Raw genomic sequence first — 11989 nt, forward strand, 5'->3', positions numbered from 1 at the left:
CCAGCGAGGCAAGAATTGCGCTCTACCCTTCTGCAAACGAGACGGCATCACTGCCCTGGCATGATGGCAAATCGCTGCTTGGGTATCATTGAATACTGGGTGGGGCTCACCTTGCAGGGCTGCAGCGGCAACGCAGGCGACAACAATGCGACAACGGCAGTTGAGGCTTCACACGCTCCCTTCTTGCCCCCAAAAGAAGAGGCCTCTGCTGTGATGATGAACCGCACTTCGCCTGGACTGCTACCTGCCTATGCAGCATGCGGGGATCGAGGGCATGGCGCTGAAAGATGCAGCGCCGGCGAGGGAACTATCCGCTCAATCCCCGCCGCCTGGCCTGAATGGCGACAGCTTGCAGCACGGACAATGCAACACATCGGTCCTTGTCGCAGCGCAGAGCTAGTTCCACCACACTTGGTAACAGGGCAGGGATGAGTCTGCAGGGGCGGGCCAAAGCCACACAGGCAAGCGCCGTCTGGCCGCGGACACTCTCACCGCCTTGCCACCCCCATTCCCAGTCCTGAGCGGTGGGCCCCGCTGCTGGTGCTGCTGCCTAATGACGAAAAGCACATCCGCTCCCGCCATGTCTCACTAAACCCGCGCTGAGAGCTGGCGCCACCCACCGCTGTCTGACCAGATGTGAGGGGACATTGCGCCGGCTCCAGCTGGCGCCGCCGCCGCCATATGATGCATATGCCGCTCTTTTCGATTGAAAATCGCCACGGTTCCATCTTTCCGTCTGTTTCCGCATCCCCTGGGGACCAAACCGTGGCAATTGATCGGTGCGGTACTTGCTGTGCTAGCTCAGCCAGCCGCCAGGTGGCTATCAGACCAAAATCTTGGCATAGGCCAGGGTTGGTGGGTCCACTGGGGGACGCTACGCGCATAACCTCTCTCGAATTAGGAAGGAGCCGCGGGGGCAGCTGGGTTTGCAGCTGGAGTACTGCGAGCGGCGAGAGCCCGGTTTTCTCTCACTGAAGGGGCGGGTTGCTCCATTTACCAGCGGCAGGCCTTGCCAGCCGCCGAAACCCCGCCATGGCAGCCCCTGCAGAGGCTCCTGCAGCAGCGCACCATCAGCCCAGCCCAGCCCGAGCTCGGGGCAGCAGCGCCCGCTGTCAGATATGCGAGGTCGACCTCAGCACCGAGCGCATCTTTTTCAGGGTAAGGCTGGGGGCGGCGCGGCGGGGCTCGGCCTGGCGCGTTGGGGACCCACCCAGCGGGCCCCCAGCTGCCGCCGCCGGCGCGCACGCTGCCTCCGCCCGTCCTGGACTGCAGCTACCCCACCGCCCGCCCTCGCCTCCTCCTCCCATCCCTATAACCCACCCTACCCGCCATTTCCCGGCCGCGCCTGCAGCGATATCGAGCGTGCCCTCAGCATGTCCACGCCGACCAAATAGAGCTGGAAGGCAGGCCCCACCGCTTCTGCCAGCAGGTGAGCCTGCCCGCTGCCTGCCCGCCGCCTTGCTTGGGTGCAGCGCCACTGCCGGCGAAGGGCAGGCCGCTGCGCTGCCTGCGGGGCTGCGTCGCCGGGCTAGCCGGGCCAGCCGGCCCCGCCTCTGGCCGCAGCCCGCCTGCCTGCCAAACCCATTACCTAATCATCACCGCGGCTGACCTCGGATCACTGCCCACCTCGCCCGCCGCAGTGCGGCCGCTTCCACCGCCTCGAGTGCTTTGACGGCGACAAGCGCAGCTGCCGGGAGCAGCTGGCGCAGCACGCGGCCCGCCGCCGATACCTGTACCGCCTCCGCCACGGCGGCGGCGGCAGCGAGGGCGGCGGCGGGGCCGCCAGCGGCGGCCACGCGCGCAGCAGCGGCGGCAAGAGCAGCGGAGGGGGGCCCTCTGCGAGCTCCGGCTCCGAGCAGGGCGGGCAGCTGGACGCCAGCGCAGCGGCGGCAGACACCCTACTCAACTACCTCCCCCTCCCAACCGCCAAGTGCCAGCGAACCGCAGAGCTCGCGGGGCCGGCCCTGGCGCCGCAGCCGCAGCAGGCGCCCGAGCCCCCGCATCTGCCGCTGCCGCTGTCCCCGCCGCCGCAGCAGCTGCAGCAGATGCAGCAGCAGCTGCAGCAGTGCGCCCCCGAGTGGCAGCAGCAGCAGATGCAGCAGAGCGTGGCCGACTGGCAGCAGCAGCAGGCGCCCGCCCCGCAGCAGCAGCACGCACCCTTTGCCTGGCAGCGCACAGACAGCAGCAAGAGTGCGCAGCAGCCGCCGTGGCAGCGCACAGACAGCGGGAAGAGCGCGGCGCAGCCGCCCTGGCAGCGCACAGACAGCGGGAAGAGCGCGCAGGGGCAGCCGCCCTGGCAGCGCGCAGACAGCGGGCTCAGCGGGCTCAGCAGCACGTACCGCATCTCTGGCTTCCTGGAGGCAGCCGCCGCCGCCGCCATGGCCGCCGTTGCGCCGGAGCTCGGCACGCCGCGCAGCGCGGCCGGCGAGCCGCCGCCCGGCCACCACGCCTGCCAGTCTGCCCAGCAGCACACGCCGTCGCCGTCGCCGCAGCCCGCGGCGGCGGCGCCGCCGCCGCAGCAGGGGCAGCAGCAGGAGGAGGAAGAGCGGCTGCTGGAGCAGCAGCAGCAGCGGCTGCTGGCTGCCGAGCTGAACCGCTGGGTGGATGAGCAGCTGCAGCAGAGCCCCGCTGAGGAGCGCCGCCTGCTGGCGCCGCTCGACTCCCTGCCCCTACGCGGCAGCCCGGCGCGGCGCAGCCACCCGACGGCCGGCCCGCGGCCGGCAGCCGGGGCCGCGCGCCCCGCCCGCGTGCGCAGCGCCTTCTCGCCGCCCTCGGCGGCCGCCGCCGCGTGGCTGCCGCCGCCGCGCGCCGACGTTCAGGAGCTGTGGGGTCGGCTGTGGCAGGCGGTGCAGCCCGCAGGCCTGGGCCCGCCGCCGCTGGCGCTGCCGCAGCTGGGCGGCGCCGCGGGGCAGCCGCGGCTGGTGCTGCGCCCCGTGCCGCGGCGCGTGGGCGTGCTGGCACCCAGCCTCAGCGCCGCTGTGGCTGCCGGGCAGCTGCCGCTGGGCGTGGCGGCGGCGCAGGCGCAGCCGCTGGCCGCGCTCATGCGCCAGATGCAGCGCCAGACCGGGCCCCTGCAGGCCCATGAGTTGCTGCAGGTGCTGGAGCGGCTGCAGCCCCCACCGGCACTAGTGGCGGTGCCCATGGCCCCGCCGGCCCCTCCCGCGCCGCCGCCGCCGGCCAACAGCCAGCTCCTGTCCCTGCTGGCATCGGCCGCCCCCTCCCTCCTCTTCTGAGCGCCCTCCCCGCCAGACGCCTCCCCTGCGGTGCCCGCCTTCCGGTGCCGGCCCCCCACTTTTGCCTCGCCTCCCTCTCCCGCCCGTTGGCCCGCTGCCGGCCAGTCGGCGCCCCATACTACACCGCTACCTTCCTTTCCTATTTCTGTCCTGGCCTGTACAGCCCAGATACCAAATAGCCAAGTACGGCCCTTGCTCCCAATCCAATCTCAAGCCCCAGCCAATGCGCGCACCCCGTTTTCCTCCCCCGTTTTGCCCCATATGCCCTGCTCCTCTCTCTTTGCCCCCGTATGCCCTGCCCTGCTCTTTCTTTCCAAAAGCCTGCGACGGAGGCACCCATGTCTGCCGCCGTCCCAGCGAGTGCGCTGGCCCTATTGCATGCAAAATTCGTTTATGCCGCCCCATGCCCGGCTGCTCCGGGTGAATTCTTTGGTTCCTTCTTGTCCCGCTCCGCGCTGTCCCGCCGAGCGGGATGCCTCAGTGTCCCTCCCCGAACGGGATGCCTCAGTGTTCGTGCATGCCCCCTCGACCCCATTCAGTTGTCCCCGCCTGCATTGCTCCTGTGCCTGCTTGCCTGCCTGTACGCCTATATATGAATGAAGTGCCTTTCATTTGCAAGCCGAGCAGATTCAGGGGGCGAGACGTGAGAACCCAGGCACACCCATGCGCCGCAGCCAGCTCCCATGGCGCCAGCTACGCTTGCTTCTTGCTGCCGTCGCCTCCGCTGCCGCTCGCACCTTGCCCCGAGGGGGCGCCGGCAGCGGCCGCCGCCAGGCGCAGGTGGTGGTGCGGGAACAGCACCTCCCGCAGGTTCAGCCACGCGCCTCTGTCGTACCGGTGTGGCAGCGACGGCGGCCGCCCACGACGCGCCTGGGGCTGCGCCGCGCGCGCCGGGCGCTGCCGCGCCGGCTGCTCGCGGCCGCCGGCAGCCGCGGCGCCGCCGCTGCCGTCGCCACGGGCGAGCTGCCTCTCCACTCGCGCCTCCACCTGCCGCTGCTCCTCCTCCAGCTCCAGAGCCAGGGCCACCACCCGCCGCTTGTGCATTTCCACCGTGGTGAGGCCTGCTGGCGGGGCAGCAGCCGGGGAGGGGCCAGGGGCCTCGCACTCACTCTGGGCTGATCGCTGAGCTGGTTCTGGGCCAGGGCGGGCGGGTGAGCGGGTGCAGGAGCAGCTTGGCCGCCTGCCGGCCAACCCACACCGCAAGGCAGGGCGGGTGGGGAGCCAGGCGGAACCGGGGCTCCAAAGCCGCAGCCCGCGCACCACACCGGAGCGGCAGGATCGCTGTGCCGCACACCGCCGCCACGACCACCACCGCCTCCCGCGCCACCACCCGGACCGCAGTACCTGCACATATGAGGTACAGCTGGTACCCCAGGAAGCCAGCCACGATCCAGCCAGCCACCGCGGTGAAGAAAGTGAGCGCCATCTGCAGGCCAGGAGTGCCGCGACCCAGCACATATCAGCAGCTCGGCAAAACATCCCACCGACCTTCTGTCCTGCCCGAGGGCAGGTTTCAGCGGGAAGGGTGGAGTTGCTAGGGTAGAGGGATGGGCTGCCCGGGCGCTTGGCCCCGCCGCATCCGCCCACAGCACGACCGCAGGGCGGGGCTGGCGTGGCGGGCATGCGTGAGGCGGGGGGTGGCAGCCCCAGGGGCGCTGCCTGCCGGGCAGGGTGGGGCGCTGGGCGGGGGCTGCGCCTTGCCTGGGGGCCGTACATGGCTGACAGGAAGTGGAGCAGGAAGTGCCAGCTGTCGGACAGATACACCAGCTGGCCTGCACGCGGGGAGGGGCGGGCCGGAAGGCGCAGCCTGTAGGGTTCAGGGCGCAGCCGCCACCCCGGGGGGATGCAGCCTGCTGCTGCGGTCGGTCCGCCACCCGCGCTGCCAGCATTCCATCCAGGCTGAGCCTGCCACGCATGCAGCCGTCGGCACCGCCGTTCACACCGCTGGCCCTGCCCCTCACCGGTCTCTGGGTGGATGAAGGCTGTGTTCCAAGTGTCCTGCTGCGCCAGGTCAGCCAGCAACACCCGCGCCCCAAGCACCGCGGCTGCACAGGCAGCAGGAGCGCAGGGGCGGGCCCGGCGGCGGCAGCGTGGGGCGCGGCGCGGCTCGGCAGCGGGGCCTCGCAAGCCGCGGCAGCTGCGCGGCGGGCCCCGGTGTGGCGCCCCGGCTGCACGCTTGTGGTGCTGCGCCGTGCCCGCCTGGCTCCCCACCCCGCGCTGCGCCCACCGTAGCAGCAGATGGCGGCGGTGGCGGCCAGGAAGGCCAGGAACCAGCGCATGTTGGCCAGCCCCACGCAGCGGTTGATCCAGATGCTGCAGGGCGGCGGGTGGGAGCAGGTGGGGTGTGTGCATGGAGCGGAGGTCGCGGGGAAGGGCGGGGTAGGGGTGCGCACGCCAGGGGCAGCACAGGTGCTGCTGCACAGGAGCGGCGGCAGCAGCCGCGGGCAGGTCAGCGGCAAGGGTGGCTGGCGGCGGCAGGCGGCGGCGGCTCACCAGTGGTGATCCAGCCTGGCTACACACCTGCACACACAGCAGCCACGCCACGCGGCGAATGATGAGGAGGGGGCCAGCTGTACCAGCGGGCTGTACCAGCTCAGCCCGCCGAAGCGGCTGCCAAGCGCCGCCCCCTCCTGCCCCCTGCCAGGGACCGACACTACCACCACCACCACCACACATGCCTTCACGCAGGCAGCACACCGGCACGGCGTGCCCACCTGCCGCAGGCGGAGCAGTGCTTGGAGCGTGCGGGTCGGGGCAGGCCGCACGTCCGGCACTCCTTCTCTTCATACAGCAGGCCATCACAGGGGTACAGAGCGCGGTGCGCTGCCACGTTGGCGGCTGTCACGGTGCCTGGGTCTGAGAAGGAAGCTGCGAGGAAGAGGGCCAGGCAGAGGAGCGCGCCGGCGGTGCCCGTGTGCCTGCGACGGGCGTGGTGCAGCGGCGGCGGCGGCCGGCCGTGTGGTTGGGGAGTGGTCACACGCGGCGGCAGAGGCACAGTGGAGAGGCCGCAGACAGCCGGGAGGACAGGCGGCAGCGGGCTGCGAGCAGAAACCAGACCCAGCCTCACTTGTGCCAGGCAGGGATGCCGGGCAGGGGCAGCATGGGGAACAGGTAGCTCCAGGCGGCCCAGTAGCAGGCGGCCAGCAGCACCACGAACAGGATCTGGACGACCGGGTTGGACCTCTCGAAGCACAGCTCGCCGGCAGAGTGGCACAGCGCCGTGCCGCGGCGGCCGCAGAAGCGCCGAGCCGCCGCCCTGCGCAGTCGGGTGGCAGTGGCGGTGGGCGGCGGAGCGGGCGGCGGCGACGAGTGCGGCGCCTTGTCGGCAGTTCCACGATCGACTCATGCCTTAATTGGTTAATCTGCGAGCCACAAGCACCAAGCCAGGCCGCAAGCGGCAAGCTCACTCTGCTACATCGCAGAAACCTTCTGTAATGAAAAAGTGGACCCTTGGGAGCGGTGTTTTATCACACAGAGAGCTCTGACCAAAGATCAAAGTAAAAATGAGGAGCAGCAGAAGCAGAACGTAAATGGCCAGCCCAACGAAGGGGTCCATCGCTTCCCCCAGGCCCCTGGAAATCTCCCTTATACCACGGCACAATGTATCGGATGCAGGGTGCCTCCCTCCACAAGTATGGCTTCGGTCCTGAGTACGCATGTACTGCAGCCGCCCTCCCCTAGAAGCAGGAAGGACCATTTTGCGGCAGCGCGCCGCGGACCCATTGTCTTGTGGTAATTTCACAGTTGTTTGAACGCGCTCCAAGGCGCAGGCATTGAAGAGCGGGCTGCCCACTCCAACTGCCCCTCGCAATGAGGCTCAAACTTGGTTGGGGAGGAGGTAAGGGCGGCGGGGAGAACAAGGAGGACGGGGAGAACACGCCAAAGGTGCGTGTAGGCGCAAAGGCAGCCGAGCGCGCGCAATGTGGGTGGTTGGGAGTGCCATTCCCCGCCCCCGGGCCCCTCGCCGCTTCTGGCCATGCAATGAATGACCGGGGGTACAATTGCGAATGACAGCCACCCTACGCGCTCCCTCCGACACTGTCCGCCAGCTCCCGCCCGTGCCGCCGCCGCCGCCCGCGCAGTCTGGGCGTTCGCTGTTTGGGCGGAAGAGCAAGAAGTCGCCAAGGGCGTCCGAGTCCTCCAGGGCCAGCCCCGGACTGTCGGAGTATAGCGTGGACATGGATGCGCTGCACCGCGCGCAAAACGGGGTCGGTAGACGGCAGGGGACGGCTGGCTGGGTGCTTGAGTAGAGCTGGAGTTGCCGTAGAAGCTGTGCAGAGAAGCCAGCGCATGCCTTGATGAATCCGAACTGATGAAACTGCAGGGAGAGAACGCGCCGCCCGCCGACGCCCGCGCGCCGCTGCAAAAGGCGCCCAGCGACGCGCAGAGCACCAACAACCTGCGCCAGCTGGCCAAGTTTTGCCTGGCGGATGCTGAGGACACGTGCGCCAGCGCCGGCGCCCCGCAGCAGAGCGAGGAGGAGCTGGCGGAGGCCACCGCCGCCGCCGTGCAGGAAATCTCAGGTGCGCGCAGGACTGGGTGCGGCCCCTTGCAGAGAGCAGCTGATGCAACGGAGCGTTGCTGCAAAGCTCACCCTTGCAGCGTAGCCCGACACCGTTGCAAACCCAGCCCGCCTGCGGTGCTGCCTCTTCCTCCCGCAATGCAGAGCGCTCTGCTGAGCTGGCGACGGCAGCCCAGGGCGCCAAGGCCCACCGCGCCTCCTGCCTGGCGCTCGTCGCCTTTGGTAGCAGCATTGTGGAGGTCCTGGAGGCCAGGGGTGAGCTCTTTCCCTGGCTGGTGCCACCTAGTTGCCGCCAGATCCAGCCTCGCCTGCTGTTGTCCGCCCAACACCTCCCCGCTCCACTGCATGACCAGTACACCCTCAGAATCTGCTGCCTTTGTAAAACCTCCCTGCCTGCCCCCCTGCTGCCGCAGCCCCCGTGACGGCCGCCCCTGACCAGCTGGCCAAGGTGGCATGCCTGCTGGGCGACAGCACCACGCTGGTGGCCTCCTGCGCCGGCCCAGACTGGCTGCTGGTGGCGGCTTCGCCCGAGGCGGGCGTCTGCGAGGCCGCGCATGCCCTGCACGCCGACATGCTGGCGACTCTGAAGGTGGGCGGGCTGGGGAGGGTGCAGGCAGGAAGCTGGAGGAGAGGTGGAGGCCCGAGTTGCCGGCGGCAGAGGCGTGCGGCACACTGATCGCTTGCCCATTGATCCAGTTGATCCACAAACCTCGGCCCCTTGTTTCTCAGGCCCGCCGTTACCCTGCCTTCCCTTACCCTGCCCTCCCTTGCCCTGCCTCCCTCCCACCCTCCTGCCTCGCTGCTGCCGCAGGGACAGGGCCTGGACTGCGTACCCGGCACCCTGCGCCTGGCAGGGCCCGACTACCGCGACGGATCCAAGGCGCTGCAGCGCCGCCTCAAGCAGCTGGGCGGAGGCAGCCTGGCGGTGGGGCTGCAGGCGGTGGCTGCCGGGGAGGAGGAGCAGCAGGAGCTGGCCCGCACCCTGGATGCGGAGCCTGAGGTGGGTTCTGGCATGTGTGTGTGTGTGTGTGTGTGCGTGCATGTGAGAGAGAGAGAAATGAGGAGGGGAGGACAGTAAAGGTTGGGCATCGGCACTCATGGAGTGCTGGCAACACAGGCCGGTGAGAGCCGTTTTGCCTGCTGATACTGTGCCAACCGTCATTTGGCCGGCTTGAAGAGCCCTGCCCCCAGTCCTGCCCCTGATGTGCTGCTCCGCAGGACGTGAGGCGCAGCGCGAGCCACGTGGCGGCGGGCCTGGCCGGCGCCGGCGCCGGCGCCGGCGCCGCGGATGACGAGGCCGTAGCGGCGCACCGCGCCGCGCTGCAGAGCCTCTTCGCCTCCTACTCCACCTTTGGAGCCAGGGACCAGGGCGGGGCCGCTCTAGAGCTGGACTCCTTCCGCTGCTCCAAGCTTGTGAGGGAGGCGGGGCTGCTGGGCGGCCCCCTGAGGGCGCAGGATTTGGACGTGCTCTTTGCCAAGGCGGCGCGCCAGGGCAGCAGCCGCAAGTGAGTGGGGAGCGGTGCAGGCGGGGTGGAGAAGGCGGGAGGTGGTGGAGGCAAGAGCAGGGATGTGGGGGCCTGGCCTGGGTGGCAGCCAGCGCGCGTGCCAGCATCCGTGCCGGGCGGCTGGTGGTGGCAGTGCCCGCCCGCCTCCCACCAACCCCATCTCCACATGCGCCCCTCGCCTCCGCCTGCAGGCTGCCCATAGACGGCTTCCTCACGCTCCTGGCCCTGCTGGCGGAGAAGAAGGGAGTGGCGCTGGGAGAGGTGGGCGGGAGTCTGGGTGTCTGGGTCTGGGCCTACTCACGGGCTGGAAGTGCTGGCTTGCCACAGCGCTGGGGTCCAGCTGGTGACCTGTCCTCCAGCGCTTCCATCCCAGCTGCTGCTACTGCCAGCTTCCTTGGGCACCTTCCCAACCTGGAAACACACACACGCCACCACCACCACACCAGACACACACACGCACTCCTGGCTGCTGGCTGCAGGTGGTAGGCGCGGTGTCACGGCTGGAGGGCCCCACGGTGCGGGGCACCACCCCGGAGCACGTGAAGTGGCACGACGACAAGTCGACCTACACGGGTGGGTGGGTGGGGGTGGGTGTGCACTGGTGGGTGTGCGCTGGCTGTGTGTAGGAGGATGAGAGGTGGTGGCAGAAGGAGCAGAAGCAGCGTGGCTTGGTGGGTGCGTGCCCTCACACACGCACCCAACTGGCCTTGGGTGTGCCCCTGGCCCTTCCTCCCTGCCAGGCGTGTACGCCAGGGGCGGGCTGAGCGTGGCCGACGACACTCTAGACCTGGGGCGCATGGTGGACCGGGATGCGGCGGAGAAGGCGCAGCGCCGCGCCTCTGCCCCCGGCTCCCGCCGCGCGTCCCTGCCCGCCGGCGACGCCGCGCGCCGCACCCCTACCCCGGTCCCCACTGCCACGCCGCCGCTGAGCCGCACCGCGAGCGGGGCTGGGGCCGGCCCCAAGGAGGGCGCCAAGCACGCCACGGCGGCGGCAGCCGGCACGCCCACCGCCGGCGCTGCGTCGCCTCGCATCCGCGCCTTTGGCAGCCAGGTGTGCTGGCGGCGGCAGCCTTGCCAGACAGCAAGCCGCCTCCTGGCACGAGCGATGCCAGGGCGGCGGAGGCCAGCTGGCAGCGGCCGGCTGTGCGCCGTTCAGGCACGCCTGCGGCACCCCCTCAGCTGCCTGCTGCCTCCCTCGGTTCCTCTGCAGGAGGAGAACCCTGCCGCGGCAGACCCCCGCGGCCTGTGCGACATGTGGAGCCAGTTTGCGGCGTTTGGGCGCAGCGCCGGTGAGCCGGGCTGGGGTGGCGGGTGCCCGGGCCTGGCCTTCACACCACCCCAGCCCCCGCGCGTGCACTCACGCCACCACCTCCACAACCACCCTGTGCAACCACCCCTGCCATGGCCCTGCCATGCGTGCAGGCGCCCCCGGCGAGCTGTCGATGGATGGCGCCCAGTTCATGAAGCTGTGCCGCGACTCGGGCCTGCTCACCAGGGGGCTGAGCAGCACGCGGGTGGACCTCATCTTCCGCACCACCGCCGCCAAGGTGGGTGGGCAGAGTGTTAAGCAGGGGTGGGGCGGGGAGGTGAGGGGAAGGGAGGGGCGGGGGAGAGAGGGGCGAGAGATTGGGCGTGCTGGCGCTGTGGGAGGGCTGCGAGGGTGTGTGGGCCTCCGGGCCGCCGGGCCGTGCACCTCCCAGCCCAGAGGTTGTCAGGTATGGGCCACGAGGAAACAGCGCCTTCAGCCTCCGTCCTCCTCCCCACACCTCCCTGCCTGCCTGCCTGCCTGCCCGGCTCCCTGCCTGCAGGGCGCGCGGCGCATCACCTACAGCCAGTTCCAGGCCGCGCTGCCGCGCCTGGCAGAGGCGCGCGGGTGCGAGGAGGGCGAGGTGGTGAGCCGCATCGTGGCCTCCACAGGCCCCACCCGCAACAACACCACCACGCCCGAGGCCGTGCGGCTGAGCGACCGCAGCAGCTTCACCGGTGGGTGGCTGCCGCTGGGGGGGCTTGTCGGGCGGGAAAAGGCTGCTCGCTGCTGGCTGCGTTCCATAGCTGCCCGTCTCCCACACCGGCCAGCACAGCGGGCTGCCAGTAGCGGCGTGGCTGCACTGGCAGATACCCGGCGGTACCGCCGTTTCAGCGCGCCGCCGTCCTGTGCCTGTCTGTCGCCCCGCAGGCATCGCGGCACGCGGCGGGCCCACCACTGTGGAGAAGGAGCGCATCACCCTGGCCGGCATGTGCGACCGCAGCGGGCGGCGCTCCTCCCTGGCCCGGTAGGGGCTGGCTGCGGTGGCGGCTTAGAAGCTTTAATTAGGACAGCCGACGGGCGGCTGGCGGCCGGCTGTGTGGGCTGGGATTGGTGTTCAGCCCCACGCAGCAGGCGGCCAGCGCTCGCCGGCTGGACGTGGGAGCACCGGGGCGGCTGCTGGACGGCAATGGGCCTGTACAGTGTACACTCTTCTGGGCGATCCTTGATGCCCCACTCACATTTGAGCGGCGGGCTGTCTGGTGGCAGGGGCGACAGTGTGGGTGCCACACCCTCTGCAAGTGAGGGCCCTCTGGACCCTCGGCTGTGTGCGCTTGCTTGCTTGCTTCCTTCCTGTTATGGATTGCCAGGGGCTGGCTGCCAATGTGTGGCTATTGGGAATGCGGAAAGCAACTAATGTAATAGTAACGCACCCCTTGCCAAGTATCAGCGATAGCATTATATGCAGGCGCAGTGCAATCGA

The 11989-nt window shown here is 69.9% G+C and overlaps 3 protein-coding genes across 3 annotated transcripts; 2 read left to right on the forward strand and 1 right to left on the reverse strand.

Moving 5' to 3' along the window:
* Positions 1-1032: 1032 nt before the first annotated feature.
* Positions 1033-3233, forward strand: CHLNCDRAFT_57007 (hypothetical protein; the record flags this gene model as incomplete). The annotated part of the gene is made up of 3 exons (XM_005849921.1): positions 1033-1158; positions 1352-1429; positions 1641-3233. 3 exons carry the CDS (start codon positions 1033-1035, stop codon positions 3231-3233), a joined length of 1797 nt encoding a protein of 598 aa, XP_005849983.1.
* A 693-nt stretch (positions 3234-3926) lies between these two features.
* On the reverse strand, positions 3927-6789 carry CHLNCDRAFT_57008 (hypothetical protein; the record flags this gene model as incomplete). The annotated part of the gene is made up of 9 exons (XM_005850177.1): positions 3927-4294; positions 4578-4659; positions 4722-5005; positions 5195-5278; positions 5461-5546; positions 5727-5753; positions 5948-6151; positions 6301-6489; positions 6641-6789. 9 exons carry the CDS (start codon positions 6787-6789, stop codon positions 3927-3929), a joined length of 1473 nt encoding a protein of 490 aa, XP_005850239.1.
* Positions 6790-6966: 177 nt separating this feature from the next.
* On the forward strand, positions 6967-11943 carry CHLNCDRAFT_57009 (hypothetical protein). The gene is made up of 14 exons (XM_005849922.1): positions 6967-7118; positions 7316-7441; positions 7558-7756; positions 7900-8010; positions 8169-8344; positions 8567-8755; positions 8974-9260; positions 9452-9521; positions 9740-9833; positions 10001-10311; positions 10471-10549; positions 10683-10807; positions 11069-11243; positions 11437-11943. The coding sequence occupies exons 1-14, from the start codon at positions 7044-7046 to the stop codon at positions 11535-11537; spliced, it is 2118 nt and encodes a 705-aa protein (XP_005849984.1). The 5' UTR covers positions 6967-7043; the 3' UTR covers positions 11538-11943.
* The last annotated feature ends 46 nt before the right edge of the window (positions 11944-11989 follow it).

This window comes from Chlorella variabilis, assembly GCF_000147415.1.
Source record: "Chlorella variabilis unplaced genomic scaffold CHLNCscaffold_4, whole genome shotgun sequence".
Lineage (NCBI taxonomy): Eukaryota > Viridiplantae > Chlorophyta > Trebouxiophyceae > Chlorellales > Chlorellaceae > Chlorella > Chlorella variabilis.